Source organism: Anomalospiza imberbis, chromosome 34 (assembly GCF_031753505.1).
Source record: "Anomalospiza imberbis isolate Cuckoo-Finch-1a 21T00152 chromosome 34, ASM3175350v1, whole genome shotgun sequence".
Taxonomy (NCBI): Eukaryota; Metazoa; Chordata; class Aves; order Passeriformes; family Viduidae; genus Anomalospiza; species Anomalospiza imberbis.
In genome coordinates this window covers 593,147-617,437 of record NC_089714.1, presented here as the reverse complement: position 1 = coordinate 617,437, position 24,291 = coordinate 593,147, and the positions used below count along the sequence as shown (strand labels likewise).

Here is a 24,291-nt window from a genome sequence, read left to right as displayed (position 1 = left end):
AAGTGCTCCCAGGGAGTCAACAACAACAAAAAAAACCTAAAAGGGGTTCTGTGGTTCTGTGCAAGCACGGGGCTCTGGCACCTCTGGGACCTCAGAGCCTGCTGTGACCTCAGCCTGCTGTGACCCCAGAGCCTGCTGTGACCTCATGGCCTTAGCTGCACCCCCAGAGTGTACCCCCATCTGTACCAATGGACTGCCCTGACTGTAAATGTTTGGCTTGATCCAAGATCATTCCTCAGCAATTCCTTTCTTTTGCCTGCTGACTTTGACTGTGACCCTGTCGCCCTGATTTCTTAGGATTTTCTAAAGCCTTCTGAATTTACATTCTTGTAGAGAGCTTTCTCACGCAACTTTCTGTAAACAACCTATTGTTTTGCATTCTTTCATAGAGGCGGAGAAATTTGATAGACTGGTAGTTTGTCCAGTGTCATTGGAGAGGTGGCACGTTCACCTTCCAATCCACTTGCACCTTTTGAGAACTATAAATGAGTGGAGTCAGAAAAAATAAATTCGTCTCTTCATGGTGACCAAAGCTGTGGTGCGTCGTTTTTCCTGGTGTCCTCTGGTGACATCTGGTGGCCGCCGGCGTGTACTACAGCTTAGGTCGGGTGAGAGTGAGCTCACCCCCCCTCCTCTTTGGCGTTTTGCCTGCTGTGTTAGTTGTGAAAAATGCCTATTTTATGATTGGCTTTTCGCAAATATTAAATTGAATACTATATGTATTATGTTATATTAATTAGAAGTGCTGTATTAACATTTTAATAGTATGGTATATGTAGTTTTGTAGTTAAAATAGAACCTATGTATGTGGGTTTTTTTTTTTACTAACTCAAGCAAGAGATGAGATAATGAAGAAACTCTTCACACAGAGATGACAATGATGGGGGCCCATAAAGAATTACTGCCTCCTTATCGGAAAAGACAAACATTCTTCCACCTTCTCTCTGTCTTTATGGAACCACCAGGATTAAGGGGAAGAAGTTGACAAAAACCAGAAAAGTTCTTAATTTGCAAGGAATCTATGCATCATGTATGAGATGTATGAATATGCAACAGGCTACTGCCTTTAAAGATTATTCCTTTGTTCACAAGGCATGCTTATTGGGCTTAAGTGCCCGAGAGCATCCGGACATCCGTAATTCTTTGCTTTTTATTGTCTTGTAATTGTCCTAACTCTAAATTTTCATTACTCTAATTGTATTACTATTTTTATAACCATTTTATTATTATTAAACTTTTAAAATTTTAAAAACCAAGTGATTGGCGTTTATAACAATCTACAATATGCTAAAAATTGTAAAACCTAAACTTCTCATCCATGTGACATACTAAACTACACTCTCCAATCCCTAAAATCCCTAAAAGCCTGTTGCCCCCGGGGGATGCTATGTTGGTATTCTCCTTCCTCAGCCCCGGGGATGCTCCGCTGGTTGCCCTGGTCCTCCCAGTTCCATCGTCCTCGTTCCAGGGCGATGCCCCGCCACTCTCGGTGCTCACTGTCCCATGGGATGCTCTGGCGGGGTCCTCCCCCCTCTCCCCCGGGGCATTCCTCACCGCCGTCCGTTGCCAGAGGTGGCTCCGGGGCGCTCCCGGGGCTCTGACGCCTCCAACGCCGCCGCTCCCGTTGCCGGGCCCGCACTGAGCCCTGTGTGCCAGCACACGCCTTTTATAGTCCGGGCAAGCCCCGCCCTCCCGCCGACAGCCAATGGGAGTGCAGTGATGTCATAGTGGTGAGGGGCTGAGTGTCAAGGCCGCTTGTGATGTCACAATGAAGGGGTGGGGCCAGAATGAGAGTGCGATCTGATTGGACGATGCGGAAGGCGTTCCTGCACTGATTGTTCCAGGCGCTGATTGGTTGGATTGACGCTGGGGGGCGGGGCAAGGCGGGGAGTGGGCGTGGCTCACATGGGGGGAGTCCCAGCCCCATTCTGGGGATCCCAGGCCCATAGGGAGGGGTCTCTGGGGGTCCCTGTCCCATTTCTGGGGGTTGTAGGTTCATGGAGATGGGTCTGTGGTGGTTCCAGTCCCACGGGGATGGGTCTCTGGGGGCACCAGCACCATTTTGGGGGGTTTTAGGTTAATGGGGAGGCTTCTCTGGAGGTCCTAGCCCCATTTCTGGGGTGGCCAGTCCATAGGGAGGGGTCTTCTGGGGCTCCCTAGACTATGGGGAAGGGTCTGTGTGCTCCCAGTCCCACTTTTGAGGGGGAACTTTGTGATTTGTGTGGGTGGCGAGTGACTCGTGGGGACAGCAAAGATCAGCCACAGAATTTAATAAGATTTTTTGCCAATTTTGCTTTGGAAAACACCTTACCTTTGGAGGATGCTCCGGTGGGGGTCCGTGCTCCTCCCGCCTGATCCCGGCACTGTCTTCGTCGTTGCCCCGGGGGGATGCTCTGCTGGTGTCCTCCCTCCTCACCCCGGGGCATTCCCCGCCGCTGGCCGCCGTCCATGGCCGGAGGTGGCTCCAGGGCGCTCCAAGCTGCTGAGGATGTCAGCAGCTCCCACTGAGGCCATCCCTGCCCAGAGACCGTGGGGGAATGGGCAGACAAGGAGAGCGTCCCTGGGGCTGGGGCAGCAGAACTCAGAGGCACCAGCGGCTCCAGCTGGGAAATGGAGTGTGGAATGTGGCTGTGAAAGCCCTGCCTGGGCTGTGCCAAGCAGCACACACAAGCCCTGACTCCCATCCCCCAAACAACTCTCTCAAGGAGACATTTAAGAGGAATTACAATTGTTTGTGTCCTCTGAGTTGGATGCACTGGAGAAATTCCAAGAAGAGATTCTCAGGAGCTCAAAAGAACAAAACAGCATTTTTGGGGAACTTTAGAAACTCAGAGAAACTTTGGTAAAAGGTTTAGCATGACATTCAATCAAGAAAAAACACTTCCCAAAGCATTACCTTGGCCCATTCAACTTCACAGACTATTAGCTCATTCAATTTTAAGTTAATCAACATTTGCACGAGAACAGAAATAGAAGAAATAGACACAGAAAGAGAGAAAGACAAAAAATATACAGAGAAGCACACACAGAGCTACCAACTCCTGGATTCCAGTGATGTTCAGATAGAAATTCCAAGAGGAGGTAGGGTCAAGATGTGTGCTTGCCTTGTGGTCAGCCTTAAACACCCCTTGGTGTTCCTGAGCCCTTCCCCCAGGTGGGACTTGGGGTCATTTGGTCACTCAGGAGCTGGGCTGGGGGCTCCAGAGGTGGCTGTGGAGCATTGCCTGTGCTGTGCCAGGGACTGGCAGACACTGCTGGGCTGGGATAGAGGCTCTGGGGGGATTGGGGTTCCAGGGCAGGGCAGGGCTGGGGTTCCAGGGCAGGGCAAGGCTGGACCTGCCCCTTCCTCCCCACACATGAAATGTTTCCAGCCAACAATCTCCTCCAGTCTGTCACAACAGGCAGTGTTGGAGGTGAAATCCCAGTTCTGGCCAAGGGCACCTGGACAAGAAGGACATTTCTTTTCCATAGCAATGAAAGCCCCAATTCCCGGTTCATTTCTGGTTTGATTGCCTGGATTCTGTTTGGTTTTGTTGTTGCTTTGTTTCCTTGGTGTGCCTGCAGTGTCCAGTCAGGAGCAGAGTGACTCTTGCCAAGGAACTTTTGGTGCTGTCACTTAATATTAAATCTGGTTTTTGCTGATCCCTTGCTGGGGATTTTTCAGCGCTCTCAAGCCCTCGTTGGTAACAGGGTGAAGGAGCCCTGGCCCAGGCTCTGGCCCTGGGGGACACAGAGACGCTGCCGGGGGGTCCCTGTCCCCCTGTCCCACCCCCCACAGCCCCAGCCCCCGTCCCTGTGTCAGGCTCTGGGGTCGATCTCGTGGAACATCCTCTGGGGGAGGCTGCGGCGCTGGGGGCGGGGGGACCCGGGGGGACAGGGGACCCCGCTGTGCACGAGCAGCGTTGGACTTCTCTGGGGGGAATTGGGAGGGGGGGCTGGGGTGGAGTGACCTCCCCAGTGACCTCACACAGCCCCTGTGATGTCACACAGCCCCTGTGATGTCACAGATCCAACTCTGAGATGTCACCCTGTGATGTCATACACCTGCTCTGTGATGTCACAGAAGATTTTGAGATGTCACAATGTCACCCTGTAATATCACTATTTGTTCTTTGGTGTCACAGCCTGCTCTATGACATTACACAGCCACCCGGTGATGTCACAACCCACTCTCTGTTGTCACAGAGCCACCCTCTATGATGGCAGGATCTGCTCTATTGCCTTATACCCTTCTCTATGATGTCACAGCCTGCCCTGTGATGTCACAACCCCCTCAGTGATGCCACAAAACCCTCCCTGTGATGTCATGCTGCCACTCTGTAATGTCACAGCACACACTTTGACCTCACTGCCTGCTCTATGATGTCATACAGCCATGCCATGATGTCACAGCCTGCTCTGTGATGTCACACAGTCCCCTCTGTCATGCCATAGCTGCTTGATGACCTCACACAACACACTCTGTGATGTCATAGCCCAGTCTGTGACCTCACACAACCCACTCTGTGCAGTCACACAGCCCCTCTCTGACATCACAGCTGCTCTGTGCCTCCGTGACACAGCCACAGAGCTGCTGCTGTGACACAGCCCCCTCTGGGACACCCCACAGCCCCTGCCAGTGCTGAGCCCCTGTGAGCTCTGTCTGTGCCCTGCTCGTGTCCCTGGGATGCCCTGGCAGTGCCCCAGCCCTGCTGGGCTGTGCACAGGAGCTGCTCCTGGCCAGAGCTGTCTCTCTGCAGCGCTGCCCTTGCCAGGAGCTGCCTCGGGGCCAGGAGCCCGGCCCAGCTCAGCAGCACAGACACAGCACCAGGACTTTAATGACCTCTGGGGCTTTGGTGCTGTTTGCATCAGACCCAGTCCCTCAGAGTGTGCTCAAAGAACTTCTCAAGAACTCAAAAAGTCAGATTCAAAGTCCAAACTTTCTTTAACTGTTAATGGGTTCCACTCAAGGACACAATTCATATCAAAGTGTCCCCAGGCCCCAGGCAGAGCAGAGAACTGGAGGCACTGATGACAGGTGGGGACAAACAAGGCAAAGGTGTCTCTGGTGCTGAGCAAACCTGGATGTGTTTCAGGAATGCAAAGGGCCAAGGCTGAGCCCCAGCCCCTGGCAAGGCAGATCCTGTCCCCCCCTCCTTGCTCAGGGCTCTTCCCGGGATGGGCACTGCCATGTGGGGATGTGCCATGCCAAGGGCAGGACCATGGGGCGGCCCCTGCCAGGCTGCTGAGCAGGGACAAGGAGGCCATGAGGCCCCAGGGCTGCAAGGGTCACTTGTCCCCTCGTGGCCTCAGGCCCAGGGCCAGCAGCCATGGCCAAAGGGCTGCACAGGTTGGCTCTGTCAGGGCCTTGCAGCTGCTGCACATCCCTGTGCCCTCTGCAGCCCAGGCTGTCCTGAGGTGTCCCTGCCCTGGCCTCTGTCCCTGCAGGCTGTCGTCATCCCCCGGCTGCCCCACCTCGCTGGCCCCTTCCTTTGCTGACAGCTCTGCCTCCTGCCTGCCCCTGCCTGGCCACACAAAGCCTTGGCCTTGAGACCCAAAGGGTTCATTCCATTTTTACCGTGCCTGTGAACTTCCAGCACAGGTACAAGGCATGCAGGGGCTGCTTTCCCAGCAAGGATGGCTGGAAGACAAGAAGAAGACATCTGGCTCAAGGGTGCAGTGATAGAGAAAACAAGGACTGAATCTGGGAACTCGGGGTGGGATTTATGGAAATGGGTAAATTGTGATTGGCATTTAGCGACTGTATATGAACAACACACTGGTAGAATTACATGTCCACATCAGGTTAGGATTTATCCCTCACTGGGCCTCAGGCCTCAATAAATGATCCCCTCTTAAATAGCAAATTAGTGTTAAGGAACCTCATTCTGACATTTTGTGTTTCAGAAACACGTGGCTTTTGCTCCTCTCTTCTACCTGAGAGCTTCCTGGGCAGGGGCAATTCTTCCAATTGCATCGGCGAGGCTATGGCTGGAAAGGGCAGCGAGCAGATGGATTCAGCTTCTCCTGGCAGCCCCTGAGATGCCAGTTGTCATTTGTTTGCGCCGAGGATTCCGATTCAGACTCAGAACTTGCGCAGCTGCTCCTCGGGCGCTGCTCGCACGCAGGCGCAGCGGTGCTGCAGCAGCTGTCCCACACACAGGGAGGGCTCTGGAGCCTCCCCAGGGCCACCAAGGAGCAGAGGAGGGAATGTGCCCGGCATCTGCTGCAGGACCGTGGGGCTGTGGGGCATCCTTGGGTCTCTTGGATGGGAGAGGGAGCGGGGCAAACAGAATCCAGATGAGACAGGGATCAGACAGCCCCACGCCAGGCAGCGTTTTCTCCTCTGAGAGTTCCTCCGAGCTGAGCGAGCTGGTGAAGCCTGCGGAGCAAATGAGACCCGGGAGTGAGGGAAAGGCTGGCTGGGAAGGAGTCAGATAAACCCGTGTGGGCATTTCCCTTTCCAAGGGGCTCCTGGGCAGACAAAGGGGACAAGAAGGAGGCCCCACCTCATGACATTCCCTTTTTTCCTTCAGGAGCTCTATTGCAGTCACTGCATACAAGAGTTGACTTGATCCCCTTGATGCCAGGGAGCGCCAAGAGCTTGAACCTCGCTGGAGTCCAGCCCTGCCTGCCTATCACTGAGCAGAGGGAAAAGATGAAGAAACTGGGCAGGGCTTGAGCCAAATTGGCATTTTGCCACTTGTTATTTCCTCCCAGCTTTTGCAGCAGGGCGACAACCCCATGGCTGCAAACCACTCCCTTTTGCAAGGCAGACGTGGACCTCGCTGGTAGCTCAGGGCTCTTGAAGGGGCTGCTGCAGTTGGCAACAGGAGCTGTTGTTGAACTTTTAACATTGCTTAACCCCCCCTGCCAAATGCCATCAAGTGGCTGAGGAAGGACATAAAAAGATTAGCCTGGAGGAAGGGAGGCCAAAACCTTGGAAAAGGATGAAAGAAATGCTGTGATTGTGACATGACAAAAAAAAAAACAATTTATTTTTGACAGCAAACGAGCACCCGCCGCCCTCCAGCCCTCCCAGACTGGCAGGCCGAGCGGAGCCGTTTCCATGGCATGAGGTGCTGGCAGCCTGCGGAGAGAAACCAGAGAGCCACGGTCAGTCACAGAAGGCTCCTGTCCCCCTGTCCCACCATGGCCTGGGCCAGGGCCAGGCTGCTGGCTGTGCTCAGAGCCCAAACCTCCCGAGCCATTCTCTGTTTGGAGAGAAGGGCAGCGTGGCAAGCCATGTTCCACCTCCTCTGCTTAAGCACAGCACAGCAGCCTCCTCAGCAGCTGTAAGGGCAGGATGCCCGTGTGCCCGCTGCCCTCTGCCCGAAGCCCTTCTGCCAGCCCAGCTGTGGAGCCGGGTGCCCACCTCTGGAGACCTGCTGCCAGGAGAGGAGCCGATTCCGCATGAGGTCCTCGTCCTTCTTGAAGGGGATGTCCCCGCAGACCATGGCCCCTGGGGTAGCGCTGGCACTGGAGGTGCTCCAGGGACGGTGCAGGCGCTTCCCCGTCCGGTCCGGGCACCAGGTGTAATCTTCCTGGGAAAACAAAGAACAAATGCATGAAATCAATTCTAAACAAGACCTGGAAACAAGAAGAAGCTACAAAGCCTGTCACCGTTTCACGGGCCTGAGGAGGGTCTGACCACTCCATGTGAGAATTAAACCTGTCCATGGGTGGGAAAAAACCCCACCTTTCCCGCCCTTAAACGCACCCCTTCCTCAAGGGCCTGCAAATCAGATCAGCTGGGGCACAGCTTCAGAACCCGTCCCCCTCTGCTGCCCCCATCCACATGGATGGATGCTTTGTCAGGCTGGCTGCCCCCGCCCCAGCCCATGCCAGGCTGGCTGGCAGAAGCTGTCAGCAAGGCCAGGAGCCGGCTCCTCTTCCACAACACCCATCCCCTGTCCCACCAAAAAGCAGCTTGGCGGCCGGGGGAAAAATTAATATTCCCCAGGGCCGCCGAGCGGGGAACCTGCGGCGCGTGGCCAGCCCGAGCCCTGCCATGCCTGGAAGCACGAGCATCCCCCGCCCCTGCGCCGGCTGGGGACTCATCTTGATTTCATCGGGGCGCAGAGCGTGTCCTCCAGGAAGGGGCCGCAGCCAAAGCCACTCGGCTTTGCCCCGCCAGCGGCCAGCTCGAGGATGGGGTTCCCAGCTCCACGTGGTGCTCCAGAAGAACACGCCAGCTGTGCCTCGGCTTGCGGGCTCATCTCGATGCCATTGAGCTGCAGGGGGATGTTTCCCCTGTTCCAGTCCGTGGCACCTTCACCGCACTGCCACCCCTTCTCCAATGGGACGGGGAGCACTGAGCCGCTCCCTCCACAACTCGCCGGGGACCAGCGGAAGCATCTCCTCGGCTGTGCTCTCTCCTCCGGGCCGCGGCCGCAGGGAAGTGCTCCGGGGTTTTCTTGGAGTGCCACGAGACGCGTGCAGCGGGTACTTGCTGGGCTCCTGGATCCTACTGAGCAGAGGGATGGATCTCTGCTGTCTCCTGGGCCAGGCAGGGCTCCTGCAGCCAAGAATGCTCAAAAAGGTCTTCCAGTGATGGCCTGTCTGCGGGTTCCATGGATAAACACCACCTGATGAGGTGCTGGCACTCTGCAGAGAAACCACAAACCGCCGCTCAGTGGGACAAGGCTCCTGTCCGTGCTCTCCCACATTCCACGGTGCCCAGGCCACACTAGGAGTGCTCGGAGCTGCAGCCAAAAGCTTCCCATCGATCCTCCCTTCCGGAGGAGAGCAGCCCAGAGGCACACGTGCCACCTCCTCCAGCTAACCCAGGAGATCAACCTCCTCACTAGCTGCTGGAGCGGGACGCTTCTGTGCCAGCTGCCCCCTCCCAACCCCGCTCTTCCTCCCGAGCCTTGAAGGCGCATGCCCACCTTGAGACACCCGGGGCAGGAAGAAGAGCTGGCCCCGGACGATGTCCTTGTTTGTGTGGAAAGGAAGGTCCCCGCAGACCAGGTCATAAAGCAGGATGCCCAGGGACCAGATGGTGGCTGGCTGGCCATGGTAGCAGCCAAAGAGGATCCACTCCGGTGGGCAGTACTCCGGCGTTCCTATGGGACACGGGCGCAGCTCATCAGGCCCATGCTGCTCCGTCCCTCCCTCCCTCCCTCCCAGCCAGCTCCTGTCCCACAACAGCCAGCCCCTGCCCCGCCGAAAAGCAACTTGGCTGCAGCCGGCTGAAGAAGGATTCCCCCTCCTGCCCTTTCTCCTTCCCTCCCTCTTCCCCCTCTGCCAGCAAAGGGGGGAACCTCCGCTGCCCGGCTGGGCCCCGGCTTTGGGCTCACCTGAAATCCGGGTGTAGAACGTGTCCTGGAGGATCGTGCCGCAGCCGAAGTCGATGAGCTTGGCCTCGCCCGTGGCCAGGTCGACGAGGACGTTCTCGGCCTTGACGTCGCGGTGCAGGACGCCGCGGCTGGTGCAGTGCCGCACGGCCTCCAGCACCTGGCGGAACAGCCCCCGCGCCATGGGCTCCGTCAGGAACCCCTGCTCGGCCAGGAAGTCCCAGAGGTCCTGACAGCACTGCGGACGCTCCATGACCAGCGCGAAGCCGTCAGGCAGCTCGAACCAGTCCAGGAGCCGCACGACGCCGCGGAAGCCAGGGCACGACACCATCCACAGCAGCGCCAGCTCCATGGGCACAAGGGCGCCGTTGTGCTGCGGGGGGACCGCGATGCCCTCAGCGGGGCCGATGCTGCGCCGCGCCTTGGGCACCCCCTGCCCGGCCCCAGCGCCGCTGGCCATTGCCCGGTCCGGGACACTGCGCGGCCCCCGCTCACTCCCCGCTCGCTGCCCTCGCAGCGTTCCGGCTGCCACCCTGCCGGGCCTCGCCTCAGCCCCGCCCGGCACGCCCCGCCGGCTTCTCCCACTGGCCCCGCTCACTCACCAGCCGCGCCCACTCCGAGATGCGATCGCGGCGCACTCGCTTGATGGCCACCTGCAAGCCAAGGCGAGCGCCGGGCTGAGCTCTCCGCTCTCCGCCCGCCACTCGCCGCCCGCCGCCCCCTCCGCTCCGGCCCCGTCTCTTACCGGGGCGCCGTCGGCGAGCCGGGTCCCGGAGTAAACGCTGCCGCAGCCGCCGCTCCCCAGCAGCGGGCCCTCCCGGTAGAGCTGCTCCAGGGCAGGCTTCTCCGCCCGTGCGGGCGGCACCGCGCTCCCGCTCTTCTGCCCCGGGAACCCGACCGCCCGGCGCGCTGCTGCTTGACGAGCCGCCCCGGGCTGCGGCGGCTCGGGGCCGGCGGCCGAGCCGAGCAGCGGCGGAGCTCGGAGCGGGGAAGCTGCCTGCGATGCTGTCGGGGCCGGGGCGGGCGCGGGGCGGCAGCGGGGCGGCTGCGGGTGGAACCGCGGGAGGGGCTTGGTTCGGGGCCGGGGCCCCAGCCAGGGCCAGCCCAGAGCCCGCGCCAGGCGGAGCCAAAAGACCGCCCTGCTCCGCCAGCACCAGAGCAAGAGGCACTTCCAGAAGTGCCACAGCCAGGTCGGAGAGAGCCCGGCCGAGGCGGCTCCACGGCGGGACGGGCAGGGCCGGGCACTGGGCGGCCCCGCCGAGCGGCGCCGTGCGGGACGCGGCATGAGCCGGGCTGGGAGAGGCAGAACACGGACGGGACGGGACGGGAATAGAGTGAGTGTGAGAGGGAGAAGGGGATGGGGAGCAAGTGGAAAGTCGAGCGGAAAACTGATCGAGAGAAGCGCTGCTGCTGCTGCTGCTGCTGCTGCGGAACCGCCGGAGCTCGCGAACGTTCTTCCGTTGCCTCCGCGAACCCAACGGAGGAGCTGCCGCGCGCCCCGCGGAACGAAAGAGAGAAACTAACAAATAAAACCCCAAAGTAATTCCTATTCGAGAAGTAACCAAATCAAACAATGTAGCAATAAAGAAGCGTGTTGGCTTGTGGCTTCTTTCTTCTTTGGCTGAGACGAAGCATTTCATGGGGAAGAATTGCCTCTTCAGACACTTTTGCAAGAGTGGACAGGAGTGGAGCATTTAATTTTCGAGTAGAAAAGGGAAATCGTATCAGTAATGTCATCTCTTTTCATCCTCTGTTGAGACAGTTGCAGGCTGCCAAAAGACATGGTCTGCAATGTGGAACTTGGGGCCAAGATCCTTTTTCTGCCAGAGGATGAGGAGGGGAAGTATCCCAGAATCGTGGAGTCGTGGCATGGTTTGGTTTGGAAAGGATCTGAAAAATCACACGGCTGCAACCCCCCTGCTGTGGCTGGGGACCCCTTGCACTAGCCCGGCTTGTCTAGAGCTCCATGCAGCCTGGCCTTGAACACTGTCAGGGACGGGACAGCCACACCTTCTCTGGGCAACCTGTTCCAGGAGAGACTTTTTTCTGAATTCCTTACCTAAACCGACTCTCTTTCCACCTGGATCCATTCTCCCTTGTCCTGTTCTTGCCTGCCCTTGTACAAAGTCCCTGTCCATCTTTCTTGTAGCTTGCCCTCAGGTACTGGAAGGCCACAGTTGGGTCAAGTCTAAGTCTCTTGCCCAGGTTGAAGAAGCCGAGCTGTGTCAGCCCTTACTTGCAGGAGAGAAGTGTTCTAGATATATATTATAATATTGGCTTTTCGCAAATATTAAAATGGATTTTATATATGTGATGTTAAAGTAACTTTCTTCCAAATATATAGTTTTAAATTTTGTTATTAATTAGGCTTAGACACAGTAGTGCAATAGCTGATGGAAGTATGCTTGTGTTAAAATGCCTGCTTGGATGGGATAACATCCAATGAACACAGGATGAGCACACCTGTACAGATCTGCCAACCATCAGCACTCACCGTCTGAAGGCAGTGCGGACCAAGGCCCGAACTGGAAGGGATAAAGAGAAGGAGCCAAACCCCAGCCAAGGAACACGCATGCTCTGAAAAGGCAGACCCAAAGAGGGGCCATGTAAAATAGCTCCTGGAAAATGTAAACTCGTTTATGGATATGCATAAGTGGCTATGAATATGCAACAGGCTGATGTAAGGGAAAAGGTATTTAAGGGGGATCCCTGAAGGTAACAGGGTGGTCTTGGCTGAGTGCCAAGATGCACCCAGCCATAAATAACCTTTGCTCCATGGTCCTTGTCTCCTATTGTCCTTTATTAAACTTTTTACATTTTCACAGGAGAGTGAACGTGTTTTTCACATGGACTACATATGCTTATACAAATTCTAGGAAGACTAGTAATTTTTTCTACAATAACTGGGTTAATCATCACAAACAAACATCCATTTTGACACATCTCTTGCTAATAGAAGTCGATTCAATCTTCTTTTTTGATTCAGTCTTCTTGCAGTCTTCAAAGCTCTGTTTGTTCTTGCCAAGGCATTCTGATTATCAAATTTTTTATGCTAATCAGGTCTGAAGTACATCAACTCACTTCTGTCCTGGCAGCATGGGTGTGTCAACTCAAGGAGGGAAACACTAACTGAGAGGATTACAGTAAGGTGAAGGTAGCCTCAGCCTCCCGTGACCGAGCTACCGGGTATGATCTGTCAGATCCCCTTGAAGGTACCTCTAGTATGAATGCTCAGGGAAGAAAGGATAACCAGAGCTAGAGGGGCCCTGCCTCGAGCCAAGGAGAGGCACGGGAAAACCGGATCTTTGGTCAGTGTAGATCCGATGGCCTGGCACATCAGAGCCACAAAAATGCGACACCTTAGTTGATACTGGAGCGCAGTGTCCCCTGATACCATCGGGACATGTGGGGGCAGAACCTGTTTCCATTGCTGGGGTGACGGGGGGATCACAGCAATTGACCCTGTTGGGAGCCGAGGTGAGCCTGACTGGGAAGGAGTGGCAGAAACATCCTATTGTGACCAGCCCAGAGACCCCGTGAATTCTGGGCATAGACTTCCTCCAGAACGGCAATTACAAAGAACCAAAGGGACTCAGGTGGGCTTTTGGCACAGTTGCTGTAGAAGCAGAGGACATTCGGCAATTGAACACCTTGCCTGGACTGTCAAAGCATCCATCTGCAGGAGGACTCCTGAGGGTGGAAGAGCAGCGAGTGCCAATTGCCACCTTGACCATGCATCGCTGGCAGTATCGGACGAATCGAGGTGCTGTGATCCCCATCTACAGAATGATCCGTTAGGTGGAGAGCCAAGGGATGGTCAGCAAAACCCACTCACCCTTCAACAGTCCCATGTGACCTGTGCACAAGTCTCAATGGAGATTGGCTGTGGACTATCGTGCCTTGAATGAAGTGACTCCACCGCTGAACGCTGCTGTGCCGGACATGCTGGAACTCCAGTACGAGCTGGAGTCCAAGGCAGCAAAGCGGTACGCCACTGTTGACATTCCCAACGTGTTTTTCTCCACTTCTCTGGCAGCAGAATGCAGGCCTCAGTTTGCTTTCACCTGGAGGGGCGTGCAGTACACCTGGAACCGACTGCCCCAGGGGTGGAAGTACAGCCCCACCATCTGCCCTGGACTGATCCAGGCTGCACTGGAAAAAGGTGAGGCTCCAGAACACCTGCAGTACCTCAATGACATCATTGTGTGGGGGAACACAGCTATGGAAGTGTTTGAGAAAGGAGAGAGGATCATCCAGTTACTGCTGGAAGCCGGCTTCACCATCAAGAAGAGCAAAGTCAAGGGACTTGCCCGAGAGATCCAGTTCCTGGGGGTAAAGTTGCAAGACGGATTGTGTCAGATTCCCACTGAGGTCACCAATAAGATCAACACGGTGTCTCCACCCACCAGCAAGAAGGAAACACAAGCTTTCCTAGGCACCATAGGTTTTTGGAGAATGCACATTCTCGAGTACAGCCAGATTGTGAACCCTCCCTACCTGGTCACCCGCAAGAAGAACGATTTCCTCTGGGGCCCTGAACACCAACAAGCTTTCGCCCCGATCAAGCAGGAGATTGCTCAGGCAGTAGCCCTTGGCCCAGTCAGGATGGGACCAGAGATGAAGAATGTGCTCTACTCGGCAGCCTGGAACAATGGCTTGTCCTGGAGCCTTTGGCAGAAGGTGCCTGGGGAGACTTGAGGCCGACCACTGGGATTCTGCAGCTGAAATTACAGAGGGTCTGAAGCCAAATGCACTCCCACAGAGAAGGAAATCTTGGCTGCCTATGAAGGAGTTCAAGCTGCCTCCGAGGTGATTGCCACAGAAGCACCACTCCTCCTGGCACCCTGACTGACGCCACAGGGGTGGATGTTTAAAGGGAAGGTTCCCACTACCCTCCACGACACTGCTGCCACATGGAGCAGATGGATTACTCTCATCATGCAGCACACCCGGATTGGAAACCTGAATCGCCCTGGGATTTTGGAGATAATTACAAACTGGCTGCTGGTGAGAACTTTGGTCTCACTGACGGAGAGCAGCAGGAACAAGTGACAAGGGCTAAAGAAGGTGCACCATGCAACCAACTACCAGCAGAGGAAACTCGATACGATGTTTTCACTGACGGTTCCTGTGGAATCGTAGGGATGAACTGGAAGTGGAAAGCAGCCGTATGGAGCCCCACACAACACGTAGCACAAGCTATTGAAGGAGAAGGTGGATCAAGTCAACTTGCTGAAGTCAAGGCTTTTCAGCTGACCCTGGACATTGCTGAGAGAGAGAAATGACCAAAGCTCGACCTTTATATGGATTCTTGGATGGTAGCCAATGCTCTGTGGGGCTGGCTGGAAAGGTGGAAAAAGGCCAACTGGCAGCATAGAGGAAAACGAGTCTGGGCTACTGATGAGTGAAAAGACATTGCCTCTTGGGTAGAAAATGTGTCTGTGAAAGTCTGTCATGTAGATGCCCATGTCCCCAAGAGTCGGGCTAATGAGGAACACCGAAACAAGGAGCAGGTAGATCAGGCTGCAGTGATAGAGGTGTCAAAGATAGACTTGGATTGGCAACACAAGGGGGAGTTGTTCCTAGCTCGATGGGCCCATGATGCCTCAGGCCATCAGGGTAGAAATGCCACCTACAAGTGGGCACGAGACTGAGGGGTGGATTTAACCATGGACAGTATTTCTCAGGTTATCAATGACTGTGAGATGTGTGCTGAGATCAAGCAGGCCAAGTGAGTGAAGCCCCTATGGTATGGTGGGCAGTGGTCCAAGTACAGGTATGGGGAGGTCTGGCAGATTGACTACATCACACTGCCCCAGACACGCCAAGGCAAGCGCTACGTGCTCACAATGGTAGAAGCCACCACAGGATGGTTGGAGACTTCCCCTGTGCCTCACGCCACTGCCCGGAGCACCATCCTGGGCTTTGAAAAGTAAATCCTGAGCAGGCATGGTACCCTTGATAGGATTGAGTCAGACAATGGGACTCATTTCAAGAACAGCCTTATCAACACCTGGGCTAGGGAACATGGCACTGAGTGGGTGTACCACATCCCCTACCATGCACCAGCTGCAGGCAAAGTGGAGAGGTACAATGGACTGTTAAAAACCACCTTGAAAGCATTGGGTGGGGGATCTTTCAAGAACTGGGAGCAGCATTTAGCAAAGGCCACCTGGTTAGTTAACACCCGAGGTTCCACCAATGGAGCAGGTCCTGCCCAGTCTGAGTCCCTGAATATAGTAGACGAAGATAAAGTCCCAGTGGCACATATCAGAGGTTTGTTAGGGAAGACAGTGTGGATCAATTCTGCCGTGAGTACAGACAAACCCATTGGTGGCACTGTCTTTGCTCAGGGACCAGGTTGTACACGATGAATAATGCAGAAATATGGAAGAACTCGATGTGTACCTCAGGGAGATCTGATTGTGGGGCGAGCCTCATATGCAAATATCACTTTTGCTGGATGTTACTGCCACTGTCTTTACATTAAACCAGACAGACCTGAGACAGATGGAAATGTCTGAATGCTGAAGGTTTGAGCAAGAGATATAGAAGGAAATGTGTGTCAAAGGTTTGAGCAAGTGAGATGGAAGGAAATGTGTCTGAGTAAGTGAAAGATGGAAGTTTTTACTTGATGAAGTTTTTACATGACGTTTGGTAGTTATGTTGACGATTCGGAGATAAGGGGTGGAATGTCCTAGGGTGACATTATGGTGCTTGCATCCCCAATTGTGTGTTCTGTTTATGCTTGATGTTATGTTCTGTGCTTTCGGGACTGGCTCCGAAAAGTGAAGGTTTGTTTTGTCTTGTTATCAGCCAGCTCACCTTCCCTCACAGTTTGTGTCTAGGAGAGAGGCTAGGGCTTGCTGGCTTTCTTGCTTGCTTGCTGGCTTGCTTGCTTTCACTTTGCTCTTGCTCCTGCTTTTTGCTTTTGCCCTTGCTTTTGCTTATTAGTTAGTTTAGCTAGGCAATCCAATTTCTTCCCTGGACTGTTTTTTTTCCTTTACCTTTCCTGAATACCATTTGAACCTGCTCAGGACTGGGACCTGGGAAACACCAAGAAACACCAAGAGCCAGCATTTTGTGACCTGCAGCAGCCATCCCCAGTGCCGGAGACCGAGAACTGGGCAACCACTCCCAGGAGAGACTTTCTGAATTTGTCACCTCTTCAGTGTGGTGAAAGAGTTTTTGTCATCTGGTGTTGTTCATTTTTTGTGCTGGGGAGTGCTTTGCCTGCTCAATAAAACGGTTGTTTCCACTACTCTCTGAGGAAATTCTTCCCGAGCCAGGTGGGGGTGGGGCTGTGGGGGTTTGCTTTCTGGGGGCTCCTTCTGGAGGTTTTCTCCCAAATTTGCCCGAAACCAGGACACATTACTACATCAGCAGGCTGTTCTTTGGTGAGATCCAGCAGGGCCCTGTCCAGCCTGTGCTCAGCAAATTGACTGGCCATGAGCCACTGGTGGATGTACCTCACCATGGCAGGCACCTGGAGAAGGCACGGGGAGACTTGGAAAGCTGCCAGAGGGAGGAATGTCCCCAGCTTCCCCAGAGAAGTGTTTTCCTTGCCACCACATTGCCATGGCCTCAAAGGCTTCCAGTGACCAGTAGGCATGGCTTAGGAGGCCAAGCAATTCCTGGGAGGATCAAACCATGGCCACAGGCTGCTTACTTGCTTTGGATTGGAAAACCCCTCCTCTACGAGCATATCCAGCAGGGCAGCACAGGTCTTGGTTTTGAAGATGTGCGAATATGATCTGAGCCCTGTGCCCATGGTGCTGGTCTCTTCCTCCCGAATCCTTTTGATGAATTTGAAAACCAGCTGTAGGAGAAAGGCAGGAAGCCAGGGATGCTCCAAGCACGGTGCTCGGCTGAGCGGTGACAGCAGGCCCAGCCCAGCTGGGGATGGCTGCAGGTACCTGCGCTGTTCTGTGGAAGAGGCCACGGGTGTGTTCCTGCTCTTGTGTGCGCTGCACGGCTGCACCTGGCAAAGAGCGAGCGCAGCCTGAGCTGAGGGGCTGCGGGAGAGGCCGGAGAACACAGCCCAGCCCTGCGCTCCCCAGGCAGGGACAGCCCTGGGATGCCCCAGGGGATGGAGCATGGCCACTGTGGGGTGTCTGCCCAGCCCCTCTTTAGTCCTGTCCATGGGCAAGTGCCCAGGGGATGGGCTGGGATGGGCTGGGATTGGATGGGATGCCATGGGATGCCATGGGATGCCATGGGATGGGATGTGGCCAAGCTGGCTGCAGCCACCAGCCCAGCAGCCCAGCTCTGCCACTCACCCTCCTGCTGAGGCTTGAACTGCACCACCTCTTCAGTCTCCTGTGCTGGGCCAGCTCCAGCGCCTTCTTCCTCTCCTCCACCCAGGCCAGCTTGGGCACTCTCGTGGGTCTCTGCTCCATTTCAGTGATCGGATTTGTGATGACTTGCAGGAGAGATGCCTCGGAAAAGCTCCGAGTCAGCAAGGCCTGCAGTCGTGCCTGGAAGGCACCTTCAAGAGAGAAGCCTCAGGAAGGCGACAGGACAGCAAGTCCTGCACTCTGGTCTCGAGGGCTCCTGCCACAAGGACAGGAGACTCCTGTCAAGGATTGTGGTCTGGCCTCGAGGGCACCGGTGGCAGGGATGGGAGATGCCTCCAGGGCACCAAGTCCCACGGTCTACCCTCGAGGTCACCTGCAGGAGAGCAGCCTTGGGAAGGCCATGTGTCACCAAGTCCTGTGGTCAGGCCTCGAGGTCAGCTGCAGGAATAACGCCTCAGAAAAGCTCCGGGTCAGACACGAATGAGTGCGCTGTGCGGGGGCTCCTCACGGCACCGCTCTGTCCCGTCCTGTCCCGTCGCGTGCTCCGAGCACTGTGGCGTGGTCTTGTCACCGCCAGCTCCTATGTCACCCTGTGTCACAAAGGGCCCTTGGACACGCTGTCCCGTTCCATGCCATGGTGACCGTGCTGCACTGTGTCACAAAGGACCCCTGCACACACTGCCCCCTGCCCTGGGGCCGCCCCCAGCCCACCCAAAGTGGATCAGGTTGGAAGGAATCCCTCACCCCAAGTGTCTAAGACAGCCCGACAGGATCTTTGGGAATGGCTGAAACCATCAGCAAATGCTGCCCTGCTCTGCGGGCTCAGGGCAGCAGAAGGAGCCCCCAGGGCTGCCGACGCAGCCGCGCTGGGAAGGGCACGGGGCCTTCCACAGAAGCTGGCACGGCCTCCTTGGGACACGTCCTGGCTGGTGGCCATCCTAAACCCGCGGGTGTGACACAGACAAGGAACGTGTGGGCCAGGGCAGGAATGCTGCTCTGAGCCCTGGGGCCCGGGGAGCGCTGACATCAGCAGATGTGGCAGGGTCCCTGCCCAAGCAGACCTGCCACCCCCCGAGCCCTGGCAGCACCGGTGCCCGTCTCCTGCCCCAGAGACCTTTGCCCATGGGGGGCTCCTGTGCCAGAGGGAGCCAAAGCCCACGTGCACTGGGGGCTGCGCTCCTGCCTGCAGGGGCTGTTGGCAGGAGCACCTGGAGCAACGCTGGCAACACTTGGTCTCTGTCAGAAGCTCTTACTCCATGCTGAAATTATTTTCTCATTGAAGTTACTGCCTTCAGCAGAAAAACACCTTAGCGGTGAAGGCACAGAAGAGTCTTGCAAGTAAGAATCCTCAATTTAGGAAAGCTTTACTTCCCATTGCTCGACTCAAGTAGTTCCAAAAAGTTGCAAACTTCCCAAATGAATTGGGATGGCCTGAGGAGGTGAAGAGTTGGAATTTTGCTTCCCATCTCAAAGCAGCAACTCATTTGCCTTAACCTCATCCACTGAGGGTCACTTTACAGAACATAACACTACACAAAAAAAGGGAAAAAAACAAGGGCCATTCTTTGGTTTTCTATGAACGGATGATAATATTCTCATTCTCTTAAGGAATAAAAGCTCTCAAGAAATCAAAGTCCACTCAGTGTTAGAAAAGTAGCTCAAAGAATTGAGTAGATGGCAAAAGGGCTAATCCTCCCCCTGGTACAGAGATCTGAGTGGCCAGTAAAGTACAGCTCTCCCCTCTTGTTCCCTGCAGGACAATCAGGAACATGAAGAGGAAAAGTCACAGATATTCCTTCTGGCCTCCCTAACCAAAGCTGTGCCAAAGCACAGATGCTGCCTTCAAACTGACTCAAATTCCAGCCTAGACCTCTCACCTTCCAGACAACTCCTTCTCCAACACCCCACCAGCACCAAGCCCCCCAAACTCCCGCACAGAAGCCCTCAACACCCCGCCAGGAGCCCCAGCTGTCCCCGTCCCTCCGCAGAGCTTTCCCACCCTCCAGCAGACGCCCTGGTTCCCTGCAGGTGCCGTGGGATGGCACTCAGGAGGATCTGCTCCAAGGCCTTCCCCTGGAGCACGCTCAGGCTGCCAGGCCTATGGATCCTGGATCATCCTTCCCACCGAGCCTTCCTGTGCACGGCTGTTCCATTTGCACCTTTGCGCTCAGCTGGGACTTCTCCACTTCACCAGGAGTGCTGGGAAAGGATGGAGAGCAGCCTGGCAAGCTCTTTCTGCAGCTCCCTCTTTACCCTCGGGGAGGTAGAACATTCCACAGGAAAGCAACTGGTGCCACAAGGAGCGGGTGGCCTCAGGCACCTTTGGGGATGGAACAAGGCCTTGGTTTGACATAAGTAAGCACAAGCAATTCACATGAGTAAACAAGTAATTAGCACAGACATGCCTAAGTACTTAGCACCAGTTAGCATAACAAAAACCTGATGGCCTAAATTGACATGAGAGTGACCTGACAAAAAGCTTTAGACATATTCTACCAGAAGAACTAAGGGCAAGTGTGGAATCAGCCCTGTGCAGGGAAGCCCTGAGGAAGACTTTGTGCTGCTTTGGGGCATCGAGACCGCTCCTGGCCAGGGCCTGGACATCAGCTTCAAGTATGGGAATCTGACACAATGTATTTCCAACCGCCTGCCTATGGAATCACCTCAGCAGTGTAAAGATGGATGGTGATTTTGATACAACTCCTACATCAACCCACTGAAATTTATATGTGGCTGAGAAACACTTCAGTGGGGTGCAGACCCCTGCCCTCCTGCCAGGTCAATAAAAGGGCTTTTGGCTGACAATGCATTTGTCTGCTGATTTGTTTGAATGAGGGAGACCCCTCAGGACTGCTGTATCCTGAGCGAACACCGTTGGCCTTGGCCTATAGGCACCTGCACAAGCTTAAAATCAGCTGCCTCAGCTTCCAGGACCTCTCTTGGCCAGCATCCTGACGTGGATGCAGGACTGCTGTGAGGCACTGCTGGGACCCAGCGGGACAGGACCGGCTGTCTCGTGTCCACGTAGCACCCCTCACACAGCCAGGGCCATCCCAAAACCAGACAAACACTCACGTGTCAGCACAGGGGAGCAAGGAGCACTGGGCTCCTCTCAGGGTATCTCAGCTGGGCTGGCTCCACAACACACCCCCATTTTAAGGCCTGCTGATGCCCAGCTGCCAGAAATGCCTACCTTGTCCTCTCCAGGGTGCACAGGGAGAGCCAATGAGCAGGACGCCTTGGGAGGCAAACCTTCCCAGCCTTTTCTGAGGCCAGGGACACACCAAGATCAGCCAAGACTCTCCACGCTGCCTGGCCCACCCAGCCCAGCTCTGTGCTGGCCCTGGGCCACAGCAGCTTCCACCAAGCAAGAGCCACATGCACATTGCCAAGAGGTGAAACACAGCAGACAGGGAAGAGGTGAAAAGTGTGTGTGTAAAGGCCTTTTAATTCACAGCTCTCAGAGAGAGCTCTGGGGCTCACGGCTGGACAGAGATACTCCTGCTCACGCCTCTGTCCAAAGGGGGGAACACACCCTGCTGCAGGTGCTTGGGTTGGTCTCCACAGGTCCAGGTGGATGCCAAACCCGCTCTTCACAGCCTTCTCCCTTGCCCTGCCCCTCTGCCAAGTGCAACGGGCCTCAGGCAGTGAACGGACCACAGAGATCCAAAGGGAGACACTTGCACCTGCCTCACTGTGAGCTCCCTGGGAAGCACTTTCCTTGAGAAGCAAGCCCCTTTCCTCCAAAGGCATTTCCCCAAATGTGTAACTGTCCTGGGGAACACCAACACACTCTTAAGAAAAGCTGGCAAGGCTGAATGACTTCAGGTCCTTTCAGGACAGGCACTCCGGCTGTAGCTCGTATTCCCCCAAGTGTGTTTCCAGGTGGAGGTTCAGAGGGGCAGCCCCAGGCCCTCTACAAACACAAGCTGCCTGCTGCCTCTTCACCTGCCTCAACTCCTGCCTGTGGTCACTGCAGCAAAACCAGGCTGTTCCAGCCAGAGCCCAGAGCCCAGAGCCCTGTTCCCGCAGGACGCTCTTGCCAGCACCTTCCAGGACTCTCCGCTGTGCTTGCAGCACTTTTCATGCCAGCTCTCAACAGGCTTTGGAACGCAGAGCACAACCTGGCTGGCTCTGCCACCAGCACAGCCCAAACACAGGGGGAGGAAGAAGCAGCAGGGGTTGTTTTGCGGCCATGCTCAAGAGAAACTGGAAGGGTGCCCTCCCTCTGGTCTCCCTTGGTTGGCTTTCTGACTGGGTCTGAGGCTGGGGCTGCCATTCCTCGGTTGTGGGGACCAGAACCACACCCGGGAGCCCAGCACTGTCTGACAGCGCTCCGGGCACTGGCACAGTCACATGTCTGAGTCTCGGGCACCGTGCTGCTGCTTCAGCTGCTCTTAGGCACACCAAAGCTCTCTGTTAAGCCCAGATGGTCTCTGGTTCTGCCCTCTTCCTGATCCTGTGCAGGGATGGAGCACTGCTGTGCTTTCAGGAAGGTATTCTTGAAAACTTGCAGCATTCCAAGCTCCTTTGCCCTCCGTTGGATGCTTGCCATGGAATCCCTCACAGCTGGGTTCAGAGCATCCTCAGCTTGGCTCTTCCAAAATCCAGGGGCTCCAGGGTGCTCAGCAAGATCTGTAACTCCACAGTGTTGTGGAACTGGACCTTCAGCACAGGGTCCTTCCCAGCCTGATCTGCCCTCGTTCCTCTGAGTGTGTGCACAAAACACGGCGTGGAAGAGAACGGCAGGAGGGGCCTGTGTGTCCCAGGGCCCCGGATTTGCATCGCTTCAGCTCCACAGAGATGCAGGTAAAGCGAAGTAGCCAAAGTGTTCATTAATGGAAGGCGAAGCAAAGGGATGAGCTGGGAGGGAAGAAAGGGGCTGGGCAGGGTCTGAGGGCTGCAGGGAGGGAGCTGTCAACAGGGAGGGAGAAGGCAGGAGCTATGGGAGCTTCCCACAGGCTCAGCTGTGCCAGTCATCAGCTGTGCCTGGAGCTCCAGCTGGTCTCCTCTGGTCTCCAGGTGGTCTCACCTTCCAAGGGATCTGCAGGTCTTAAAGAGACACTGGTTCTTCTGAGCCAGCAGATGAAAGTAGTTCTGCAGCTCTTCCCTCCAACATCACCTGAACAAATGTGCTTCTGCAGGAGGGGCTGTTGTTTTCACTCAGGGCTTGAAGGGCTGGAAGAAAGAGGAACAGAGCCACGGTCAGAGCCTGGATCTGCTGGAATCCAAGGAGACCTTTCTGCCAGGGCCATCCCACCTAGACTGGACACAAGAGGAGAGGAATTTCTCTCCCAGGTCAGGGCTGTGGTGCAACACGTCCCCAGAAGGAGCCTGGAGCAGCCCAAGGCTTTGTGTGGCCAGGCAGGGGCAGGCAGGAGGCAGAGCTGTCAGCAAAGGAAGGGGCCAGCGAGGTGGGGCAGCCGGGGGATGACGACAGCCTGCAGGGACAGAGGCCAGGGCAGGGACACCGCAGGACAGCCTGGGCTGCAGAGGGCACAGGGATGTGCAGCAGCTGCAAGGCCCTGACAGAGCCAACCTGTGCAGCCCTTTGGCCATGGCTGCTGGCCCTGGGCCTGAGGCCACGAGGGGACAAGTGACCCTTGCAGCCCTGGGGCCTCATGGCCTCCTTGTCCCTGCTCAGCAGCCGGGCAGGGGCTGCCCCATGGTCCTGCCCTTGGCATGGCACATCCCCACATGCCAGTGCCCATCCCGGGAAGAGCCCTGAGCAAGGAGGGAGGGACAGGATCTGCCTTGCCAGGAGCTGGGGCTCAGCCTTGGCCCTTTGCATTCCTGAGACACATTCAGGTTTGCTCAGCGCCAGAGACACCTTTGCCTTGTTTGTCCCCACCTGTCATCAGTGCCTCCAGTTCTCTGCTCTGCCTGGGGCCTGGGGACACTTTGATATGAATTGTGTCCTTGAGTGGAACCCATTAACAGTTAAATAAATTTGGAATTTGAATCCGACTTTTTGAGTTCTTGAGAAGTTCTTTGAGCACACTTCAAGGGACTGGGTCTGATGCAAACAGCACCAAAGCCCCAGAGGTCATTAAAGTCCTGGTGCTGTGTCTGTGCTGCTGAGCTGGGCTGGGCTCCTGGCCCCGAGGCAGCTCCTGGCAAGGGCAGCGCTGCAGAGAGACAGCTCTGGCCAGGAGCAGCTCCTGTGCACAGCCCAGCAGGGCTGGGGCACTGCCAGGGCATCCCAGGGACACGAGCAGGGCACAGACAGAGCTCCCAGGGGCTCAGCACTGGCAGGGGCTGTGGGGTGTCCCAGAGGGGGCTGTGTCACAGCAGCACCTCTGTGGCTGTGTCAGGGAGGCACAGAGCAGCTGTGATGTCAGAGAGGGGCTGTGTGACTGCACAGAGTGGGTTGTGAGAGGTCACAGACTGGGCTGTGACATCACAGAGTGTGTTGTGTGAGGTCATCAAGCAGCTATGGCATGACAGAGGGGATTTTGTGACATCACAGAGCAGGCTGTGACATCATGGCATGGCTGTATGACATCATAGAGCAGGCAGTGAGATCAAAGTGTGTGCTGTGACATTGCAGAGTGGCAGCATGACATCACAGGGAGGGTTTTGTGACATCACTGAAGGGGTTGTGACATCACAGGGCAGGCTGTGACGTCATAGAGAAGGGTATAAGGCAATAGAGCAGATCCTGCCATCATAGAGGGTGGCTCTGTGACAACAGAGAGCGGGTTGTGACATCACCG

General features: G+C 55.8%; 1 protein-coding gene and 1 pseudogene across 1 annotated transcript; both read right to left on the bottom strand.

Annotated features, from left to right (window-relative positions):
* LOC137464017 (zinc finger protein 850-like) overlaps positions 1–24,291 on the bottom strand; it is a 646,379-nt pseudogene that overhangs the window by 543,192 nt on the left and 78,896 nt on the right.
* LOC137464003 (serine/threonine-protein kinase pim-2-like) lies at positions 6,065–10,563 on the bottom strand. Its single transcript, XM_068175338.1, is given in 9 exon segments — positions 6,065–6,127; positions 6,306–6,361; positions 7,355–7,523; positions 8,263–8,460; positions 8,462–8,586; positions 8,871–9,047; positions 9,282–9,651; positions 9,881–9,931; positions 10,024–10,563. Coding segments are annotated over 9 exon segments (1,749 nt in total).